The 22,181-nt window shown below is 47.2% G+C and overlaps 8 protein-coding genes across 8 annotated transcripts; 5 read left to right on the plus strand and 3 right to left on the minus strand.

Annotated features, from left to right (window-relative positions):
* Positions 1 to 278: 278 nt before the first annotated feature.
* FIESC28_08774 (uncharacterized protein) lies at positions 279 to 1,744 on the plus strand (the record flags this gene model as incomplete). The annotated part of the gene is made up of 2 exons (XM_031162912.1): positions 279 to 416; positions 464 to 1,744. The coding sequence occupies 2 exons, from the start codon at positions 279 to 281 to the stop codon at positions 1,742 to 1,744; spliced, it is 1,419 nt and encodes a 472-aa protein (XP_031013041.1).
* A 72-nt stretch (positions 1,745 to 1,816) lies between these two features.
* FIESC28_08775 (uncharacterized protein) lies at positions 1,817 to 4,554 on the minus strand (the record flags this gene model as incomplete). The annotated part of the gene is made up of 6 exons (XM_031162913.1): positions 1,817 to 2,376; positions 2,429 to 2,754; positions 2,811 to 3,215; positions 3,260 to 3,483; positions 3,532 to 4,154; positions 4,203 to 4,554. The coding sequence occupies 6 exons, from the start codon at positions 4,552 to 4,554 to the stop codon at positions 1,817 to 1,819; spliced, it is 2,490 nt and encodes an 829-aa protein (XP_031013042.1).
* Positions 4,555 to 4,771: 217 nt separating this feature from the next.
* On the plus strand, positions 4,772 to 7,042 carry FIESC28_08776 (uncharacterized protein; the record flags this gene model as incomplete). The annotated part of the gene is made up of 3 exons (XM_031162914.1): positions 4,772 to 5,648; positions 5,699 to 5,915; positions 6,019 to 7,042. The coding sequence occupies 3 exons, from the start codon at positions 4,772 to 4,774 to the stop codon at positions 7,040 to 7,042; spliced, it is 2,118 nt and encodes a 705-aa protein (XP_031013043.1).
* A 476-nt stretch (positions 7,043 to 7,518) lies between these two features.
* On the plus strand, positions 7,519 to 8,400 carry FIESC28_08777 (uncharacterized protein; the record flags this gene model as incomplete). Its single annotated transcript, XM_031162915.1, has 5 exons — positions 7,519 to 7,689; positions 7,740 to 7,793; positions 7,845 to 8,183; positions 8,231 to 8,268; positions 8,316 to 8,400. 5 exons carry the CDS (start codon positions 7,519 to 7,521, stop codon positions 8,398 to 8,400), a joined length of 687 nt encoding a protein of 228 aa, XP_031013044.1.
* A 1,110-nt stretch (positions 8,401 to 9,510) lies between these two features.
* FIESC28_08778 (uncharacterized protein) lies at positions 9,511 to 12,344 on the minus strand (the record flags this gene model as incomplete). Its single annotated transcript, XM_031162916.1, has 3 exons — positions 9,511 to 9,713; positions 9,764 to 10,110; positions 10,864 to 12,344. 3 exons carry the CDS (start codon positions 12,342 to 12,344, stop codon positions 9,511 to 9,513), a joined length of 2,031 nt encoding a protein of 676 aa, XP_031013045.1.
* A 1,212-nt stretch (positions 12,345 to 13,556) lies between these two features.
* Positions 13,557 to 17,565, minus strand: FIESC28_08779 (uncharacterized protein; the record flags this gene model as incomplete). The annotated part of the gene is made up of 5 exons (XM_031162917.1): positions 13,557 to 15,974; positions 16,023 to 16,449; positions 16,503 to 17,129; positions 17,195 to 17,412; positions 17,467 to 17,565. The coding sequence occupies 5 exons, from the start codon at positions 17,563 to 17,565 to the stop codon at positions 13,557 to 13,559; spliced, it is 3,789 nt and encodes a 1,262-aa protein (XP_031013046.1).
* A 965-nt stretch (positions 17,566 to 18,530) lies between these two features.
* On the plus strand, positions 18,531 to 20,622 carry FIESC28_08780 (uncharacterized protein; the record flags this gene model as incomplete). Its single annotated transcript, XM_031162918.1, has 8 exons — positions 18,531 to 18,552; positions 18,731 to 18,845; positions 18,924 to 19,024; positions 19,085 to 19,380; positions 19,434 to 19,591; positions 19,640 to 19,868; positions 19,921 to 20,156; positions 20,202 to 20,622. 8 exons carry the CDS (start codon positions 18,531 to 18,533, stop codon positions 20,620 to 20,622), a joined length of 1,578 nt encoding a protein of 525 aa, XP_031013047.1.
* Positions 20,623 to 21,140: 518 nt separating this feature from the next.
* On the plus strand, positions 21,141 to 21,815 carry FIESC28_08781 (uncharacterized protein; the record flags this gene model as incomplete). Its single annotated transcript, XM_031162919.1, has 5 exons — positions 21,141 to 21,146; positions 21,200 to 21,210; positions 21,267 to 21,515; positions 21,567 to 21,615; positions 21,675 to 21,815. 5 exons carry the CDS (start codon positions 21,141 to 21,143, stop codon positions 21,813 to 21,815), a joined length of 456 nt encoding a protein of 151 aa, XP_031013048.1.
* Positions 21,816 to 22,181: the final 366 nt, after the last annotated feature.

Below are 22,181 nucleotides of genomic sequence, written 5' to 3' on the forward strand. Positions count from 1 at the left end.
TGCTAGTCTAAGTTTAGGATAGGACAACTAAATCATTTCGTCCCTTAGGATTTCAGGAGCCAATTCTTTTCACAGTAGCTTGCCCATTTGCATCGATTGTCCAAGACCCACATTGATGAGTAATCGCATCGGGCATCGGACAAAGGCTCGGGCCAATCCTCGAGGCCAAATGACAGCTGGACAACGTGCTGAGTGCTGAGGTTTCTTTAAAAGGAGGAGAATAATTAAGATACTCAATAATATGATCAGAGAATACGAACTTCAATCGTCTGGAAAACATGGCGATACATAATGGTGTTAATGGCCATACCAATGGCAACGGCAATGTTTCTACCAAGTCTACTCTATCACATCTCTTTGACGAAAACATTGTCGCCAAGATTTTGTACGTTGCTGAGACAAGCTTGATAAACAATGTAAGATCCTATTCAAGACCGCAAATAAACCACTTACAGTTTTTTAGAATCCACCCCTAGCATATCCGGAATATGTTAGCCAAACTGAACCAGAAGGAAAATACGTTCTTCGAGAAAAGTTGTTTTGGACATGTGGTTTCTTCCCAGGCTCTATATACTCTCTGATCGAGCGTCTTATCAAGTTTCCTCATGTGGCACCAGGAGGCGAGAAAAAGCAGCAGCTTCTACAACAACTAATCACCGCTGGGCGGGCCTGGTCTGATCCACTACACGAATATGCCAAAAGAACAGATACACATGATATGTCCTTCATGATACAACCGTCTATGAGAGTGCGATGGGAGGTCTTGCATGATCCCGATGCCCTCGACTCTGTTATCACGGCGGCAAGATCACTTTACTCCAGATACAACTCTAACGTTGGCGCTATTCGCTCTTGGGACGTCCTGTCACAGAATGGCGTTGATATCTCAAGCATGACAGAAGACTTTCTGGTCATCATTGACTCAATGTGCAACCTGGACTTGCTGTACTACGCAGCGGCACAAACCGGTGAGGTCGAGATGGCTCAAGCTGCGACAGCCCACGCCAAATCTTTGATGAAAGCTCTTTTACGACCTGAAACCGACGAGTCAGTTGGCAGATCCATGTACAGCACGTTCCATGTTGTCAACTTTGATCCAAACAATGGGACTATCAAAGAAAAGAGAACTGGCCAGGGTTACGCCGCAGACTCAACTTGGGCTCGTGGACAAGCCTGGGGGATCCTCGGATACTCGCAAACATACAACTGGACCAAGGACCCGGAGTTCCTTGAAGCAGCTATGGGGCTTGCCGAATATTTCATCTTCAGGCTGCTCAACTCTCCAGATTGCGTTGAGTTTCCCGTGCCAGGAGAGAACCGGACCAAAGGCAGATATGTCCCGCTATGGGACTTTGATGCTCCGATTGATACCTCTTCTCCGTTAAGAGACTCGTCAGCGGGTATCATTGCGGCAAACGGCATGCTGGTGCTGTCTCAAGCTTTGGCTGGAAGTGGATCTCCTGAACTCAGCGAAAGGTATCGATCCATGGCCATTCAAATCGTCAAAGACACACTTGAATTCTCACTAGCACAGGAGAAATCCAAGGTTATCCCAAGGTCTGATGGAAACGGATTCGAGGTTCAAGACTCAGATCCAAACCTTCATTTTGAGGCTATCCTAAAGAACGCTACGGCCAATCACAATGCAAAGGACTATAAGAGATATTGGGACCATGGGCTAGTCTATGCGGATTACTATTTGATCGAATTTGGAAATAGGTTGTTAAAGACGGGTCTTGTATAGCTGTCTGAGCTCTGTGTAAGCCATCAGAGCAGCAGTGGAGAAATGTTGAGATTATAAGTAGTATGTCGCTCGTCAACCCACAGTCCAGTTGTTCATTGAGAATGGAGCCCCCTGATCATCAATAGTTTGAGCTGTGAACATCATGTCGTCAAAACTGATCACTCGATCTAACTGCATAAAGTCTTGATCCATCAGAACAGTAGAAATGGCTGATAGTTCATCTGGAGAGTTCTGTTCCAGCCCGGCATTGGTAGGTGATATCTGTGGCAGAAAGCTGTTCGTCTGAGTAGGATCGAAAGGTAATCGCGAATTTGGCGGGCGCATATCGAATGGTGTTTGTACTGTTCCAGATATAGTTGAGATTTCGATTTGATCATTTTGCCGAAATGTGTCGGTTCCTTGAGGCGTATGGTCGGGTAGATGTGTGATAAAACTGTCATCGGGAGAGTAATCCGGGTTGTCCATGCACCTCTGAAACAGAGCACGCAGCTGAGAACTATATTTAGCAGCCAGCGAGCTCTTCCCTTTCGATTTGAAGACCGGCCCGGCCCACCGGTTGGCAAAGCCATCAAGACACTCAACCAATAGCCAGAACTCAGAAGCCAACGTTGTCTTATAGTACCTCCAATGGACTAAGGCTTCATTAGATCGAGCCACCGGAGCCAGGGAGGGAGGGAAACTTACCGAGCAACGCTCGCGCGCTAACAAATACACAGAACGCAAACTGACTGTTTACCGGACTTGTCTCTGGAGTGTACTTGAGGTATTTCTGAGTGATAGTTGCTGTCTCCGCTGCTGCGACTTGGCATGTCTCGGCGCTATGAGCGCTGGGCATCCTAACAATACTAGTCCACTGAGGTGCTGGATATGCTATTTTTTGATGCAAGAGAATCATGGAGCAGTTGTGAGTTACGTGAGCCAACGTGAGGTTGGGATCCATGGTAATAACAGCTGGTCTGCGGGAGATGTTGCCGCCATCTTTCCACTTTTGAGGAAGAAACATCTTCCAGCTTGATATAGTAAGTATACAAGAGAATAGAGAAAGGTCTGGGGCGAAAAGACTTACTGAACGAGTCGAAGATCAAGCTCCTTGAACCGGGTAAGCCAATTCCCAACCTCTCCACGATCTTTGAGATTCACCTTTTGCTGCAGGAAATACATAATCACGCGACTCAACGACTCAGTTGCCTCGATACAGTATGCAAAAGCACCTACAGTAGTCATGTCAACATTGTCATTCTTTTTGGCTGTTGTAGTATTGGTCGACGGCGTCTCAGGAGGTGGCTCTGTGACTTGTTGTTCAGGACTTGGATAATGCGCTGGAAGGAAGACGATAGAATTTCCCATCTTCGCCGCAGATCGATCCCATATACCGAAGTAAGGTGTCAATACTGTTTCTTCTTTGTGCCAAAGACCCCCATCAGCAGGTAGCCTTCTCCGCACATCATTCGATGTCAAACTGACGTTCCACCTGCAATTATTAGAATAGGCCGATGGTTACAACGTTGCACGCACCCTGTCATGACGGAGCATAGTCTGTCCAGAATAAAGATGCTCCAAAACACCCGTCGTCGCTCCTCGTCCTGAGTCCAATTTTGAGAAGGCGGTAGAGACGTTAAAGGTTTCAAGAGAAGACCTTGTTCTCGGTCATCTGATTCGACACTCAATTGAAGGTACGAGACACTTCTCGATAGCGAACCAATAATAGGCCAAGCTCTTGACATGTCACCATTTCCCATCTAAAAACGCGTCAAATTGGTTCAATAGTTGAGTGTCGCCTCTCTTACATCAGTAAAAGCGATTATACTCAAAGCTTGCAAGTTTTCGACGGACATGCTGTCCATACCTGACAAAAGGACTATGCTTCTGGATTTCGATATCCATGACTCAGTCTCCTGTTCTGATAGCTTCTCACCATCAGCGTCGACAAAGCGAACGGCAGCAAAAACTATGGCGTGGAGAAGAACTGTAAGGCAGGGTAGCTGTTCACGATTGTAAAATCGGCTCCTGAAACGGGTTTCGTGTAAAATGGGTATCCAGGGCTGAACTAGAATGAAGTATGCATCGATAACCTCTTCAAGCAGTTCTCTTGGCGGTAGTTCAGCATTGCTAGGTAACACTAAGGCCAACTCGATGTTGGGATTACCACAGCTGTCTACTCTTCTTCTCTTCCGTGGCGGTTGCTGTGACTCATTGGGTGATGACAGTGAAGCCGTTCTTGGTGTAGCGTGCTGAGGTGGAACTGAAGGGTTGTTGGCTCCATGTAATGGCAATGAGCCCCCGGCACTAAACACCAAGCCGCGAAGCTCTTGGATGAGGCTGGAGAATGCCCCGACAATTTGCGAAGAGTCGGATAGAGGAACAGTATGAGTGATGTGTGAGCCATCGTATACTGCACTTTCAAGAGCCTCTGCCTTTGTTAAAAAGTGTCGACAGCCATACAGTTTTACATACGTACCAACTCTTCGACTAAGACCTTCAATAACTCCAGTCTTGACACCAGGTTTATTCTTCTTCAGATCATAGATACAGGGTGAGTCTCCTAACCTTCGACAATGATTGCACGTAGGCTGATCTCTCGAACATTTCAGTTTACGTCTTCGACATCCTTGACACGAAGGAACCTCGGTATCGGCAACAGTGGATCCATTCCCAGCGCTGGGCGATTGTATGTTTTGATGATTCATTTGACTGACGGTTGACCCGATGCCCGATGGATGAGATGCAGGTGGGAAAGTCTTGAAGAAGCGGAGTTGCTTCTCGCCGATCAATGAAGACCAAAAACAAGCTGGGCTGGATCGCTTCCCCATGGGGAAACGGTCCTTAAGCGGGCCAATGGTAGATGTAGTGAAGGTCCATCTTCAGGCGCTGGCTTCGGAGATTAATGGCCCGATGCCCGAAGTTACGGTTGAGTCTCACACCACTCGTATTCCAATGAGCCTGATAGTAATTCATGGGCTTATAACACTACCATGTTTGTCACATCGCGACCTTTGAGCCTCGATTCGAACTAATCAACAGACGAAAATGCCTCCCTTACCAGGATTCTCCGACAATCAGTTCGAAAGTCGAGACGACTTTATCAAAGCAATCATTGCCCTACTTGATCCCCTCAAGAAATACTTCTCACCAAACAAATCTACAATTAAAATACCAGTAGCGACGGGAGCACATTTCGATGAGTCGGCTGCGCAGCTAGAGGGTTTCGCTCGCCCCCTATGGGCGATTGCCCCATTACTCTATGGTTACGATTCTATCAACAACAACAACAAAGAGTTAGCATCTCGAGTTGACGAGTTGGTCCAACCATGGGTTGACGGTCTCATAGCTGGGACAGACCCTGAGCATGTCGAATATTGGGGATCTATCAAGGATATGAGCCAGCAAATGGTAGAAGCGGAAATGATTGCATTCGCACTTATTGCAGCCCCGAACAGGTTTTACAATCCGCTAAACGACAGACAGAAAATGAATGTCAAGTCTTGGCTGAGCTCTATCAATGGAAAGGAAATGCCTCCAACGAATTGGCGATGGTTCCGTGTGTTCTGCAACTTGGCTCTGGTCAAGACTTGTGGAGTGCCTCCATCTCAAGTCCAAGGCAATATGGATGCAGATCTTCAGTTGTTGGACAATTTCTATATTGGCGGTGGTTGGTCAGCCGACGGACCTTGGCAAACTTCTGAGCAAGCCGATGAAGAGCGGAGCGTAGCCGTCAAGACTGGTCGTTATGATGGAATTGGAGTAGGAAGACAAGCGGACTATTACTCTGGCAGTTTTGCTATTCAATTTAGTCAGCTTATATACTCCAAGTTTGCTGTCGATATAGACGAGGAGAGATGCGAGACGTACCAACAGCGGGCCCGTGATTTTGGTGCCGACATCTGGAAGTACTTCGATTCAGAAGGTAAGCCGCCTAATAAACTGTCAAATTCAGCATTAACTCACATACCGCAGGCTCTGCTATCCCATTCGGTCGGTCCTTGACATACCGGTTTGCTTGTGGAGCATTCTTTGGTGCCTTGGCCTTTGCCAAAGTACCTAATATGCCGAAGCCATTGGACTCACCAGCAGCTGTCAAGGGCTTCCTTACACGGCATATGAGATGGTGGGCACAAAACTCATCCGAAATCTTCGCTACCGATGGTACTCTGACAATCGGGTGGCTCTATCCGTAAGCTTGAGCCTACTCTAGATCCCTCCCACTCACCGGGCTTCTTATCACCAGATGTGTCACAAGCAAACCCCGAGTAGCTCCTCCCACTAACAATCAGTAGGAACATGTATATGAGTGAAGACTACAATTCTCCTCAATCGCCGTATTGGTCTCTCAAGACACTGATAGCAGTCGGACTGGCATATGATGACGAGTTCTGGACCTCGGAAACACTACCATACCCCGAGTTCGACCCTCCGAGTCAACTTGTCCGGGCCCCCCAGCAGATTCTCTGCAACCATCCGCTTGGAAACCACCACTTTATGCTCACACCTGGCCAATTCGTGGCTTGGCCGATGAAAGCAAACCAAGCAAAATATTGCAAGTTTGCCTACTCTTCAGCTTTTGGCTTTTCCGTCCCCACAGGACCACTGATCAAGCAAATTGCTCCGGACAATCAACTGGCGCTGAGTAGAGATGGCGGAGAGAACTTCGTGGTCAAGTGGAAATGCTGCACTGTGAAATTTGGTATCATCTCAAGTACAACAGATCGCAACATTGCAGAGAGCATTCAGTTTGCAAAAGTAACATGGTTCCCTTGGAATGATCGACATGTAACTGTCGACTCCGTTCTAATTCCACCTACTGACCAATGGCCGGACTGGCATGTCCGAGTGCATCGTATACGTTGCAATAATACCATCCCTTCTCTTTTTACAGTCGAGGGGGGGTTTGCCATACTTGGCCAAAACGCGACCTTTGCAATTCCAGATGACGCTACATCTGACATGTCTGGGAAAGACCTATCAAACGAAACTTCGACAGTCATCTCATCGGCAGATGGAACAAGCGGCGTCGTGATCGAAGCTTTTCTAAATCGCTCGAGGACAGCCGCCGAGGCTTACCCTCTCAGACCAGATTCGAACACCAATATCGTCAGACAGAGAACACTTATTCCAGTGGCTGCTGTGTCAATTCCACAACCTCTTGAGCCCCACACAGAACTACTTATAATTACTTCAGTCTTTGCTCTTTCATCAAAGGCCAATGGTGGAGTGTCGAGAACTGGAGTCTCTCTGAAGCAGAGATGGTTAAACCGCCCTTCAATTGGTATGGAAAGCATCGATGAGGCGTTGAGCGACTGATAGGAAGATAAGGCAAAGAGACAGATAGGACGAAATGTTGTAGCAAAAGGGTATTCATGCATGATGGGTTATCTAAAGCCTACTTGGCTCTGTCGGGATCGAACTGACACAACTTATGCCAATGCCTTAGCTTACAATTGAGATTTGGTTTAGAGTAATCGATTCTTGGATTTCATAGACTGCACATTGTTTCAACTCTGTAGGCCAGATTAATTTCACATTATCCAACGATGGACAACCATGACAGAATATCGGAAGAAATTCTTTGATCTTAGACCTACAGACTGGGATATGAATCGGAGTCGCGGACAAACTTGTCTTCCGAGCCTCCTCTATGACTCATGCGTGACCAAGAAACTAAGACTTACTCAAATAGTATAAGAGCGAGCTCTCATTCGTGAATTGTTCGCGAAGGCTTTACAAAATCTGTTCAGTAAGAGTAAAAGTTCTCGCAATCATAACCTTTCATTTTCATCATGCCGTCAGCAACTCAAAAAGACCAAATTGCCCTCGTCCCTTGGGACCCCGCCTCGGCCCAGCACGTGAAAAGACTGTACGAACAGAGAGTGCAATGTGGTTGGGATAAACAGCGAGTTGAAGGGTGGAGAGAGAAGCAAACTACAGGACGAAAGTGTATCTTCTGGATCGTAGGTTTGCCGGTTGCCTAGCATCCTCGTGGCTACTAATCTCTTGTTAGACGCTCCCTGAGGACCGCGAATTGCTTCAACTTCATTTGGATGCATTCCCTTCTGTAAGACTTAGGTTTCAGAGATACAGAAAGATCAATCTAACAAACATATAGGAGCGAGAACCGCTAGTTGATACAGCCGCAACTCTCAGAGCAAAGCCACGAACACCATCGCAAACAAAGAAATTCTACCCAATCGGTCACATTTCACTGGACGACACCAATGAGAAGCCCTGTGATGTTCTTGATCTTCCCAAGGAAGGCGTTTATTGGATCAAGACCTTTTACATCTCCAAGGCACTACGAAGCAAGGGTATTGGTAGAGCGGCGATGGATCTAGTGGAATCCATGGCGATTGATTACCCGCTATGCGCCAAGACATTGGCACTCGATACTGCTCAGAAGGATATGCAGAAGAAGATTCACAAGGAGAAAACAGGAACAGAGCTAGGTGTAGGTTTCGAGTTTCGTAATAGGTTGCTGGGCTGACATTCTTCCAGTCTACTAACCAGGATTGGTATGAGCGACGCGGTTACAGGTTCGTTATATTGATATGAACTGTATGACTCGAAGACTGACCTTCAGGCTAATTCATTCGGAACCCGCATTCTATTTAGACGACGACGAACCCCCAGTAGACGCCGTTTTCTTGAGAAGGGATATTGCGTAGCGTCATGCATTGACTCGCAGATACTCAGTGAGGCCTAGCATACAGCATAGCTTCGTAATGTTTAGATCAAAATCTTTACAATTTACATACACCACCCCTACAAAGCGCAGATCTCTCTTATATCTGAACTTTGATTGAACCTCCAGAACCCACTTGTCTGCTTGCTGACACTATTTGGGGTTTGCTAGTAACACATCAAGGAGATAAGATGCCCGGCAATGTGTACTATGCCAGAGAAACTTGTTCTTTCTTTTTGCCTTCTTCACTGGCACAGGTCTAAAATCAAGCATGTTGACAAGGACTTAGCGTTGGGATTTGTTGTATGCCCAGGATATCCACCCTCGAGCGACTTTCTCGGCTATTTTTCTTTCCCAAATTTCTCGCTCTCGCATATAAGTCAAGGTCGACGCCCTCTTCGTAATAGAGCGCTCCTTGGGAGGCGGAAGCAGTCTATATGTCGTAGGTATCAATGCTTTAGAGCCCAGAGAGGAGTCAAGGATATCGTATAAGAGGGGCGCTCTTGGTTTTGTCATGTTGGCTGTATGGTCTCTTGGGAGGTACAGCTGCTCGGGTCGCTTTGGCTGTTTCGTCGTGGATCTGTGCTGTTGGATGTTCTGTTTTGGTTTCAAGCAGGTAACTTGATATAAGGGTGCTAAGTTTTTGAAGACAGCTTCGATGATAGAAAGGTGTAGTCACAGAAGCAACTGGTTGTAGACAAGGTGGTTTGGATAGGTAGGCCAAGGCAGTGTCGTTCGCCGGGATGCTTAGCAAGAGTCCATCATATGCCGGGGAAGGTTGTATGGCAATTAAGTGTATTCCCGTTTTGGACCCCTCTGTGGCATGGCATAATATTTTGAAGGACATGCCCCTGAAAGAAACTCAAAATTGAAGCCGTGTTTTATATCCAAATCAACCATGTATAAAAGTTTAGGGGACACTGCCAGTGATAAAGTTCAAATCTGAGTATACCACCTGGTAACTGTAATGGTTTCCTCGAAGACGTAATTTGTGCTTGATTTGTTGTAATAACCTGTAGATTTGATATACGGCGCGGGCAAAGTTATGTACAGAACTCGGAGTAGCCTCATAAAACTCAACATCATAAATCAACTAGTCCCAGGCTTCAAAGAAGCGCACAGCCTGGTAGAAAGCCTCATCCTTGGCAAATGCTTGCTGAGCATCTGAAGCATTAGCACGAACCGCAAAGCCATGAGTCGTACCACTGTACAGAGTTGAAGTGAAGGGTTTGCCAATCTTGGTGAGAATGGCATTGGTCTCTGCTTGTCTCGGCTGAGGAAAGATGTCGTCCTTGGCTAAACACTGTTAGTAACAAGCTTTCGATAATGGCATGCGGCATAATTACCAGCACCAGCAATAGAGACAGGCTTCGCTACAGCTTGAATCTCATCAGTCTGCAACAAACTAGGATGCGCCGTGAACCCAACATCTACGCCACCCTTCTTATCAAGCTCACGGAAGACATATCGACCACCGTAGCAATACCCCGAAGCAGCAACCTTTTTAACTTTAAGTTCCTGGCGGATGTACTTGATTGCCTTGGCGACAACTGGATCAGTCACGCTGGGAGGATACTTGGCAAGAAATTCGGTCACGTTGAAGCTGGGTTCATCGCTTGGCGCAGGGGAACCTCTGAAGAGATCGGGTGCGACAGTGATGTAACCCTCCTTGGCAAATCTGTCGGCCAATCTGCTACAGGTTAGTATGCATTGAGAAGTTTGGATTGCCACTTAAATTTTATTCTCTCTTAGTGTGAGCCCGTAGATATCTGTCAATAGCAGCACACCAGTTGTACTTCCAGGCTTCTTGTAGCCTAGAGATCTGTGAGGCTTCGATACGTAAAGAGCCACTGCCGATAAACAATTAGTAAAGGTATATAAATGCCGTGAAACAGATGTGCTAATTTACATCCTTGGTACTTGATTTCTTCACCCCTCAATCGACCAACCTCGGAAGCCGAACTTTCCGCTGCGACCCCGATTGGGGAAACAGAAGATACAAGCGAGAGTATAAGAGTAATTGGGTTCAGAAGCTTCATTTTCTTGAGAATCTCAGTCAATCAGACGGTAGAAACCAAGAACGTGAAGGTGAGAAGAGGGGTTCGATATAAAGTATAACGTTATATAAGGTTTTGTTGAGCTTAGTAACCCTTCCGTAATCGACACAAAGGCAGGGAAGGCCAGACGATAACCAAGGTTAAAAAGTCTCTGTCGTCATGAATGCTACTGCAAAAGACTCACTAATCCTGTTCCTGGCCTGGAAACTTCGGAGTCATGCACGCCGCCGTACGACGCTGGAGCGGGGTTCAGGCGTCGGAGATTTATTGTATGCTTATTCACGATAACTTGCTAAGGATTTGTACTGCTATTGGCTACTAAATATATACGTAACAAAGTGTATTCCCCTGCTCAGGTACCTGGTCTTGCTCATGGCAAAGGGATAGACTGCTTGTGGTTGATGAAAAGACCCTCGGGGTCGTAGCGAGCCTTAATCTGTTTGAGACGCTGGTAGTTGCCGTCGTACAAACGAGAGCTCCATTCCGCCTCGGTAAGCTCGGTATCAGCATAGTTGACGAAGCCACGGAGCTTAGCACCGCCCTTGACAAGAGCTTCCTCGAAGGGCTTGATGCCGGCTCTCATATAGGCGATACCGTCGCTGGGGTAGGCGCCAAAAGCATTCGAATCCCACCGAATCAGCCAGAGGTTCGAACCGTGAGCATAGGCAGTGTCGCTGTCCTTGATAGAGCGGGAGACACCGCCCCAGAGGTCCATGTATCCGAACTTGGTCATGTCAGTGCGGTTGAAAGCAAGGGTAGTGCCCTCAAAAAGGATCTGGGCTTGCTTGACAGTAAGAGGGTGGTCGGTGGTGGTAGTCAAAGACTGGGTGTAGAAGGCTCGGCCTCCGAGAGCTCCACCGTTGGGTTGGTTCATACCCGGGCCAGCGACCGCGACTTCCAAATCCCACCAGGGAAGGACAGTGCTCTTGACCGCAACGTTAGAGTTGATGGTCTTGAGCTTCTTGACAAGAGGGGCCATGACGCTGTCAAACTTGTCAGGGTTACCGTAGAAGTAACCAGTGCCATCATAGGGAGGAGCGTTCATGCTCCAGCGGAAAGCCCAAGTATCGGGGCAATCCTTGCTCAGGGAGTAGTCCTGAATGGCGATTAGAGCCTTGGCTCCAGCCTCGGGGCTAAGGTCGCCCATCGAGAGGGTAAAGTTGATAGCCTTGTCGAACTGAGGCTTGTGAGTCTTGGTCTTGGTAGAGAGGATGATGCCGTAAGAAGCACCAGCGCCTTGAGCGGCCCAGAAAAGGTCAGAGCCCTTCTTGGCGTTGACGATGGTTCCGTTGTACAGCATGTACTCGATCTCAACAAGGTTGTCCATAGGAGTTCCAAGGAATCGCGATGTAGTACCAAAGCCTCCTCCAATACTAGAGCCAGTGACGCCAACGTGTGCACCACGGACGTGAGGAATGTGGCGGCCAGCAGTATCCCAGAGATACTTGAGGACAGGCCCGACGTGGGTGCCTCCTCCGAAAGTAAGAAGGGTAGACTTCTTGTCATAGCTGACCTCATCAAAGGCGGCCATGTTGATAACGAGGTTTCCGGGATTTCCGAAGCCATTGCCTTGGAATGAATGCGCAGGCCCGAGAGCGTTGGCCTTGACCTTTGACTCACGCGCGCACTTCAGAGAAGCGGCGACTTCATCACGGTTCTCGGGGAAAGCGACAGCCTCTGGGTCTGCCTTGAGACGCTTCTGGAACATGACAGTTTCCTGAGCCCAAGAGCTGTCCGTGTCGATGACATTGCGGACACCAGCTTTGTCGAGACACTTGGTAAGGACCTCAGCCTTGTCCTGGGCCAAGACTGCAGGAGTCAGAGAGAGAAGAGCGACGGCGAGGCGTCGAAGAGATGGTAGAGAGTCCATGTTTGATGGTCAGTGCGGATCGACACTGGAGAAGGTGAGATATTAAGTGGAAGGTTAAAGGTTGTATTTATATTGACTTTTTGCTTTGGTAGCTCCAGGTTCTTCTCGCTTGACCAATCTAACCGACACTTTGGTCCCCGATTGTTGTCAGTTTTCATCATGCAAATGCTTGTCTTGGAAAAAATGTCACCAAACCCTTCTAAACTCGGAAGCGTCCCTCAGGGGAATCAACGCTGGTTCCAATTGCAGCCACACTTTATCTCACATCTACCGGCATTGGACTCCTTTAACCTCTTGGGTGGAGAAGCTCTACAGAACAAGGTCGCATTGAACGTTGTATCTCCACCGTTACCAGGTTCGGGCCCTTCGGGGTGTCTGCTTCCGGATCCTTGACCTTCTTTTTCCAGCTCTTCTTCCGTATTACTACGGATAAGGAAGGGATCTCTGCTGTAACAATTCATGCTATTTCCTAAAACAACCTCATGGGCTTATCCGTTGATCAAATTTAGCCTGATGGGCAAAGCGGATATGGCTGGTCGTAGGATCAAAGTAATGAATATAGTGCGGCGTGACGAGTCAAAGGAAGACTGCGTGATCACTCCATGTAATACACATTTGTGATAAATTCTGAGAAGGATGACTTGAAGTTATGTAAAAGTGTCAGCGCGGGCGTTTCGAGCTTACCATTGTCGCATGAACCCCTGCATCCAACACGCTAGTTGATGGAACCCTGGAGACTTCAAAATAGGCTCAATTGCTGTTGTGAACCTTTTCCGCAATACTCATATGACAATATTGTCACATAAACCATGTGGATAGTTTATCTATTATTTACCGAACAACCCGGCGAGGCAATTTGACTGGTGAATGACAATGTATACTCCTGATCCACGAAACAATATCAAGAAAATTAGACTAGTGGGTCATTTTGCGATAACGAGCTGTAGGGTGTCAAAAGAATTAGCTGTCATTGTCATAAGTGTAACAGATGAAATAATTTAGTCATTTTATGTCTATTAAGATGGGCATTTAGGCCACTTAATTTTAGCACCCTAAGCCTTGGAAGATATCTCTCGGTTACCTTGACGAGATGATTAATTGATAAGCACTGAGATAATGATTGATATATAACTTAACAAATACTTGAATCTAGATTAAACATATAAGAGTCTATGTAGCATCTGAAATGAAGAGAGAAGGAAAGAAAGAAATCTATGAATCGCCTGCTTCTCTATCCAGAGACTGGGCCTTGCACATGTCCGAATACATTCCGCCTCTGGCTTGAAGCTCTTCATGAGATCCAGCCTCGGCTACCTGTCCACCGACAACCACAAAGATAATATCCGCATCTCGAATTGTAGACAGTCGATGCGCAACTGCAATTACACTGCATCCACTCTCCTTCCTAGTCTGCTCAAGAGCCTCTTGAACCAATCTTTCCGAATGAGTATCCAGGGCTGAAGTTGCTTCGTCAAGGAGAAGAAGCTTAGGTTTGCGGATAAGCGCTCGTGCAATGGCAATGCGTTGGCGTTGTCCACCAGAAAATGCTGCGCCGCGAGCGCCACAAGGAGTGTTGAATCCTTCGGGGAGGGATGTAACAAAGTCGAGAACGTTCGCTTGGCGGGCTGCCTCGTTGAGGCATTCATCGATTGAGTCGGTAACCTCATCCTCCAAGCCCATCAAGATGTTTTCTCGTACAGTTCCTTCGTACAGAACAGGCTCCTGTTGGACGATAGACATCTGTGAACGGAAAAGCCGAGGGGAAATATTCTTGATGTCTTGTTGGCCGACGCATAGCTTACCACGGGTCGGGTCGTAGTAACGCTCAAGCAGGGAAATCAAAGTTGACTTGCCGCATCCGCTTGGTCCGACAACCGCGACAAACTGAGAAGGGCTGATATCCATACTCAAACCATGAAGAACCTTGGTGCTTCGGTTCTTGTACCTGAAGTGGACATCGTCAACGGAAATAGCTTGGTCGAAATCGGGACCGCTGTCCTTGTTTTCATCAGTTTCTCGAATAACGGTTGTCTCCTCACCACGGAGATTGAAGAGGTAGTTGGCAGCCCCTTGGGCCATCGTGAGACTAGTTAGGTTGGCAAACAATTGTGCTGCTGACTGTCCTGCGAACAAAATACCGAGGAAAATGAGGAAGAACTGCTCAGCAGTATATTCGCCAGAGGTCATGAGTTGCGAGCCGTACCAGAAGCCAAGGGCCATCACAAGAAACTCGATTGATTGCGAGAAAGCATATGCAGTCATAGAGATAGAGAGTGACTTCACAGACTTGGCGACAATACTGGAAAGAGTCTCAGAGTACTGATCGATAAAGTCATTCTCGGCAGTCAAAGATGCAACGGTTCGCAAAGCGGAAACAGCCTCGCTAGCAAGACTTGCGCTCTCGCGAAAACGTGCCTCGTTACTGTCATGTAGTCTGGACTCAAGACGGACTTTGAAGTATCCAGATCCCATTAGGAGAGGTAGACCAGCGAAGATCATGACAAGAGCAAGCTTCCATCCATATGCAAGTGCAAGAATCGAACTGGCAGTGATATTGGCAATCATCACAACGATGACAAAGATGTTCAGACCAAGAAGCTCCTGGAGGTGGTCAGGGATCGACGAGAGAATAGAGGCTAGGGCGTTGGATGAGTTTTCGGTTCGGTCAAAGAACTCAATGTCCAGACCAACCATGCGGGTGAACAACTCAAGGCGGTAGCGGTACGAGATTGCTTGACCAACATGGCTGGAAATGTACCCAATGATGCCGTAAGCGACCAGGTTCCCGAGAGCGATGACGAAGAACATGAGGGCGTAAAAGTTGGCGTCCGAAGCAGAGGGCTCAATGGAGAAGGCAGTGATAATTCGTGAGAAGAGAATAGCTTGACCAGGCCACGTCGCCGCAGCAAGAGCGCAGCCGACAGCAGAAACAATGATAAGAGGGAGAAGAGCTCTTTGCTCCTTGACGATGAGTAAGATGGATAATAGAATGGATCTATTATTTTGCTTGGCCTTGTCCAAAGCTATGGACTTCTGAGTCTGAACCGTCATGGTTCGCTCCAGAGTGTCATCCGTGTCGAGCTCATCCGGGCTCTCCTTAGAAATGACCTCTGTCTTGTTGTCGTGATCCACAACAGTGAGATTCTGTGCACGGATGAGCCTAGCGTAATGAGCATCAACAGCTAGAAGCTCATCATGAGTACCTTGCTCGACAACTTGGCCGGCGGAAATGACCACGATGTTATCGGCGTTCTTGATAGTCGATAGTCGATGGGCAATAATGAGTGTAGTCCGTTGCTGGGAAACACGTGATAAGGCCTTCTGCACAATTCGTTCGGCAGTAGGGTCGAGAGCGCTGGTGGCTTCGTCAAGCAGTAGGATCTTGGGGTTTGAGACGACACTGCGAGCGATAGCAACTCTCTGCTTCTGGCCGCCACTGAGGCTGCCACCTCGCTCGCCAAGGTAAGTATCGTAACCGTTCTCCAGATTCTTAATAAACTCGTGTGCGTAACTGGCCTCGCAAGCTTCTTGAACCAGCTTCCTCTGCTCCTCCGTGGGGAGAGCTTTCTGGGCTTCGGTGAATCCCCTGGACACGTTCTCAAATACGGTGCCTCTGAAGAGCACAGGTTCCTGGGAGTGGCGTTAGCTGAGCCCAATCATGGTATCATTAACGCTTACCTGTTGAACGAGAGACATCTGAGATCGGAACCATTTGACATTGAGAGTTGACACATCCACACCATCAAGCAACAGACGTCCTGAGGTTGGCATATACCATCGCTCTAACAAGCCAATGACGGTACTCTTACCAGAGCCACTCGCGCCGACAAAGGCTGTCGTCTTACCAGCGGGGATGTCCAGGCTGATGTCCTTCAACACTTGTGTATCAGGTCGCGAAGGGTATGAGAAAGAAAGATTCTCGGCCTGTATATGTCCATGGCATGTTTGAGGGACCGTGCCCTCATCGACAAGAGGGTCTAGAAGAGATGGCTTGTCGAATATCTTGAACAGCTCAGATGCTGCTGCTGCGCCGTTGGTAAGGGCTGGGATCTGAGGGTACAGTAGGCCGATCGACGATGAAGCGAGGAGAGCGGAGAGAACGACACTATAAATCGAATGTTAGAATGGCCAGGAGATGAGTAAGATATGAGGTCTTACGTGAAAACAGTGCCAACAGAATCAATCTCGCCGTTTTGATACATGCGGAAGCCTTGCCAAAAGGCCAAGGCATTCCCAGAGTACATGCAAAAGTACGTAGACGAGCTCATGACTCCCCAAAGAACCGACTTCTTCTTACCATAAGCATGAGCTTCCTTGAGATATTGATGATAACGGTCGACCATTCTGTCTTGAGCCCAGAACGCGTGGATTGTCCTGATCGATGCCAGAACCTCTTGTGCGAAGACGTTGGCTTTTGAGTGAGTACCCGTGATTCCTGCTTCGATGGGCGCAGCAATTGTCATGCCGACACCCATGATGAAGAAGAATAGAGGCACGACCGTAAGTGTGATGAGGGCTAGCTTCCATTGAACTGCGATCGCCACCACGAAAGCTGAGACAAACATGGAGAGTCCTTGAACCAGGAGAGACAACTTCTCAGCGATACCTTGGTTGATTCGAGTGACATTGGTAGTCATCTGAGTTGCAGGGGACCCTACGTTGGCCGTATCAAAGTACCAGATCTCGGTTCGTAGAAGCTTTTCGAGAAACTTCTGTCTGAGTACTCGTGTTGTTCGGATACCGGATATCGTGATAGACGTTGTTGCGATGTAGGCAAGGATGAATCTATACGAGTTTTTAAGGTCAGTTTGCAAGTCCTACAGGTCAAATCAACAGAAAGAGTAACAAACTTGGCAACAAAGAGGTAGATAAACCAGAGCAGGAAGGAGTTGACTTCAGATTTGAAGTCGTCAGTGTCTACTGAACCTCCAGCAAAATCTGCAAATTTTCCTGTGAATTGTCCGAATATGATCGTCATTAAAGGCATGGTTGCTCCGCTCGCGATTGAACAGATGAGTGATGTGATGTTCAAGAACATATCGAGACGATCAGCAAATTGGAAAGCGCGCTGTTAGATATTAGTTTCCTTTATTATTGTCATACCGAGGAACCTTGGATTTACCCATAGATCACCCATCTTTGCTTGTTTCTCTCCATCATCTTGTATAGTTGTTGTCGTGGGTTCCTCGACAAGGGTCTTCTTTTCGTTCTCGAGATCCATATTGCGTGTTTGTGAGGTTGTAACTGTCATCCGGTGAAGGGTATAAAAGGAACAAATATCTAATTAGTAAATATTAAAAAAGAAACCGATAGATGCTCAGAAGGCACTGGAATGAAAAGATGAGATTGCTTTATTAATGAGATTGAACAATTCTTGCGGAAGCATTGAATACTTGTAATACTCGACCTGAGAACTGATCTAAACCCAAGTGAGTTCAGTCGTAAGGCTCATCCTAGATTAGATCATCCCTGGAGATGATCGATCCACTGTAGTATCGAACCCCTTATCTTAGCGGGCCCGTGGAAGAAAGGGTATCCAATCGTCAAGATCACCGCTAACTGTGCTAGGTTAGTGGCCCCCGTCACTCGGACCCCGCGCTTCCACGGGGCCGTGGGAGAATACCTCAGCATAAGCACAATCTGTGTCTTCCCAATATCCGTCCTCCCGTTCTCCCGTGAAACCGACATTAATTCTACGACGAGTTTCAAAACCTGAAAGCGACTACTCAGTACTTCATGTCTGGGGAGGAGACAATCTTGGCAAGGCGACTTCGTCTTTCCCAGGTCCCAAGAGCGGTACGTACCATGTAAAACCACCAATCCTCGAGATCTACACTAAGTTTTGTTGAGGTTTGATGATGGTGAATTCGCTTCACTCATTTTCTTCCGAGACAAGGTTTCTCCTCTCTAAATTTTGAGCTACAAGATTGGTTCGAATGAAAGATTAGTTCTTGTATTTACTAGAGTAGCCTTGTAGGACTGCATTGAGGCGTACGCTAACTATGAATAGTGTGAAGCATGCAAAGTTCGCAAGGTAGTCCGAGTCAACTCCATTAGTTAAGGATATCTCAGCTGAACAATGCCAGATTCGTTGCGATCGATCCCACCCCTGCGGCAACTGTAAAGCTGCCGGCATAGCTTGCCAACAAGCCCATTCCGGGCCATCATCAGAGGCCCGTCCTAAACATGACAATAGGGTATCCCAACTGTAAGTCCCTCAGCCCTCTACTACAATCATACTGACCATAATCAAAGAGAAGAATATGTGGCTACCCTCGAAGCTAGGCTGACTAAAGTCGAGGCTCGGTTAGACAAACAGCCTGCGGAATTATCCTCGCCTATACCTGCACCCTCGACTAAGAAACCAGATTCTACTGTCTCTCCAGCTGTCTCTTCTGAGCCTAGTGTATACGATGTTGCCCCGTCGCCCGTCGGTAACTTGTACGAAGGGAGTTCATCCTTCATCGGTCAGTTTCAAGTTGCCAGTGAAGAGATCAAACGGTCCGTGGCTGCGGAAACGCCAGAGGGACAGCAAACGATTAGTGAATCGTTCAGTCAATTACACTCGATACTTCATAGTGAGGACAATAAGAAGCTTATGAGCGGTCAAACGCGGTCTATACCAGAGATCGTTCCTCTACCAGCTTCCATTGTGCTCACGGTGTTACGTACCATCAAAGGTGAACAGTTTTCCTATTCTCACCATTCCAACGCTGAATGAGTGTCTAACAAAAACACAGCAAATCCAACTCGCTTTCTGCCAGGCCAAGCTATTACTGATTTCAAGCTGATCGAGCATTTCTGCCAAAAGGTTTACTTTCCCACAGAACCAGTAACTCTCGGTCATATCACAAGTGTCAATGGTATCATGCGTCTCCTCCTCAGAGAATTCATCATCACCGAACATCCTTTGAGCAAAGAGCATGATTTGAAGGCATTGAAAGCTCAAGCTGAGCGAAACTTCGATCTGGGACTTGAAACGTTTGAGACTTTGACGGTGCCTAGTTTTGAAAATGTGGTTGTACTCACAACTGCCGTAAGTTCCAGAATCTTGTGTCATGAAATCATGTTACTCATATAACTGTGTAGGTTTTAAAAATCCAGAACGAGAGTAAACCAGTCCTCGCTCGCACTCTTGTAAACGCAGGCCTCAGTCACTGCCAAATGCTGGGTTACCATCGCGAAGTCACATATCAGAAAGACCAAAGCGGTTTTGCTGAGAACAAACGTCGTCTATTTTGGACGCTGTACGTCATGGACAAGACTAATTCCATTCATCTGGGCAATGCGTCTAGGATCCAGGACATTGAGGTTGACGCACATTGGCCTGCTGTGCCAGATGATCTTGCCGAAAAACCCTGGATTGAGCTTTTCCATCTGGTCATTAGGCTGGCTAAAATTCAAGGTTTGATTTTTGACAAACTATACTCTGTTGCTGCATTGCAATCTCCGGCTGTGGAGCGAAGACAGTGGATTGACTCCCTAGTTGCTGACGCTCATCGATGGAGACATGACTTGGACAACGTAAAGGCTTACCCACCCACATTTAAGCTTCTCTATACTGATATCGTCACAGGTAGATGGTAGCCAAGTCCGATTCAAGAAGATCTTGGCGCTTTCTATGACCCATTGGGATATTCAGTATTACTCAACCCTCACCACACTTCTCCGAGCACCGGCTATGCCGGGCGTTGGAACAGATATGACTTCACAATGTTTTCAGGCCGCCAGACTCGCTCTGAAGAGCCATTTACGCGCATTCGCTGGCTATGGCGGAGAGAAAATGTTCACAAAGGCAGACTACATCGACTGGTAAGTATCTGTAGCTCACCATTGGACGTCAGCTTACATGAAAAGGGCTCTTCATAACTCCTCCTTCACCCCCTTCGTCGTAACCTTCCTCCACTCCATTGCAGCATCCAGCCTTGAAGATGTCAGCCTTCTTGAGGAAGTAGTCGACACATTTCGCCACGCGCGTGAAATTCACGCCGGTGCCGAGAAACTCTACCAGATCTGTGATACATTCGCACGACTAGCCCGACGGATGGTGGAGTCACAAAACACGTCAGTGGGCATGTATGATCAGAACACCGATTCGCTTCAGGTGGCGGGTGTTTCTGAGAACTTACCGCTCAGTTGGCCAGAATTTGGACAGCAAGTTGAAGCTGATGCTAACATGAGCGTGTTCTTAAATGATGACATGACGTCGATCCTGGCTGATTGGATCAACGGACAACCTCCTGCGGCGGAGATGTTTGCTATGGATTTTGGAGAGTAAATTTTATTTGTCTTTGTCGCAAAAGTGCCATAGTTATGAGACAGACGCGTCACCTTTTAGGTCACCTCGTGTCAGTCAGGCAACGAGATAAAGCTTGAAACCCGTACACAGACACGCAGGCAACCAATTTTGCCCGATTCTGCCAAATTGTTCTTTATGAGCCATTGTCTTAAATTTGAATGCTGTTGCCTTGTATTCCGTTTTCTCTTTCTTTGCCGCACACTACTACCAGAAAGCATGTCCTCTTCTGTCACTAGTTTTGGTGATTTATCCCGTATCATGTTATGGTAAGCATGTTGGTTCCCCAGTGTTTTACATGTCTACCTGGACAGGCAGAAGGATTCTTTGATTTTCACGAATACTTAAGAACAAACCAAAGCACTCCTTGGGGTACAAACATGATTATCCTTTCTCCATAAATCCTCTCGTACAATCGTGTCTTCCACAGCTTTGACGACCCTTCCATCTGCGTAACATACTACATCGCTTTTCTTTGGTAACATCGAGATTCTACTACAATGGCGGTATGTCTTCCAACAACCATATCCTTTTAGTCTTGCTAACATCCAGCCGACAGTCTGCTTCAGGGTATAGTGAAATCTTTCCTCGAGCATACCACCTTCTGAAATACTGAGCTTCAACAGTGTCTCCATCGACAGGGAATGCATCGTAGCAGCCAGTGCTCTACACTTCAACTCTGGTAATAAAGTCAATTTTGTTATTTTCAAAATCACCAATGACGAGCAGAAAGTTGTGCTTGAAGAAACTGGGTTCGAAACGGATTACGAAATCTTTCGACAGAAACTCCTTTCGACTGTTGATGGGTCGGGAAAGTCTGAACCGCGATATGCAATCTACGATGTAGACTATAACCTTGGAGAGGATGGAAAACGGTATGTTTGGCTACGTTATTCTATACTTGGAATAAATTCTAACGGTTCCAGAACCAAAACGGTCTTTATCTCGTGGGTCCCACAGAACTCGCCTATCAAGGTATTTATTCCGTCCATATCGTGTGCCATATAAGGTTATGCCATGCTAATGTTTTATAGCTTCGCATGCTTTACGCCAGCACTATGGAATCTCTGAAAAAGGCACTTAACATTGGTATTTTCATCCATGCAGATGGCCACGAAGATATTGAATGGCCAGAACTGATTAAGGTAGCAAGTGGTGGCAAGGCCAAGAAGTAATGCAGTCCATAGGTTACAGTACAGTAAATAGGTACGTACCTAGTACAGTGCTTACAGGGGTCCATGGGCCCATGTCACAAGCCTCATCGTCTCTTCAACTGTACCTCGGAACATGAGTGCTTTTAGTGCTTTACCAAGCAATTAGACAGCTCTTAGCTTATTCTAAACAAGATCTAAAGCCGATTTCCATGGATCTGGAACAATCAAGCTTTTCTTCCTTCTTTTTCCCCTCTCAAATGTTGATCGTAGTCGAGCTAGTGCTGCATATGATGACGTTATCACTAAACAAGACGTCTTTCAGTGGATTGGATTTGTCCTTTTGACACACACTCGCCACGCGTATCGTCAAACAAGTGTGGCTGGAAA

This window comes from Fusarium coffeatum, assembly GCF_003316985.1.
Source record: "Fusarium coffeatum strain FIESC_28 chromosome Unknown BRIP53273_contig_211, whole genome shotgun sequence".
Lineage (NCBI taxonomy): Eukaryota > Fungi > Ascomycota > Sordariomycetes > Hypocreales > Nectriaceae > Fusarium > Fusarium coffeatum.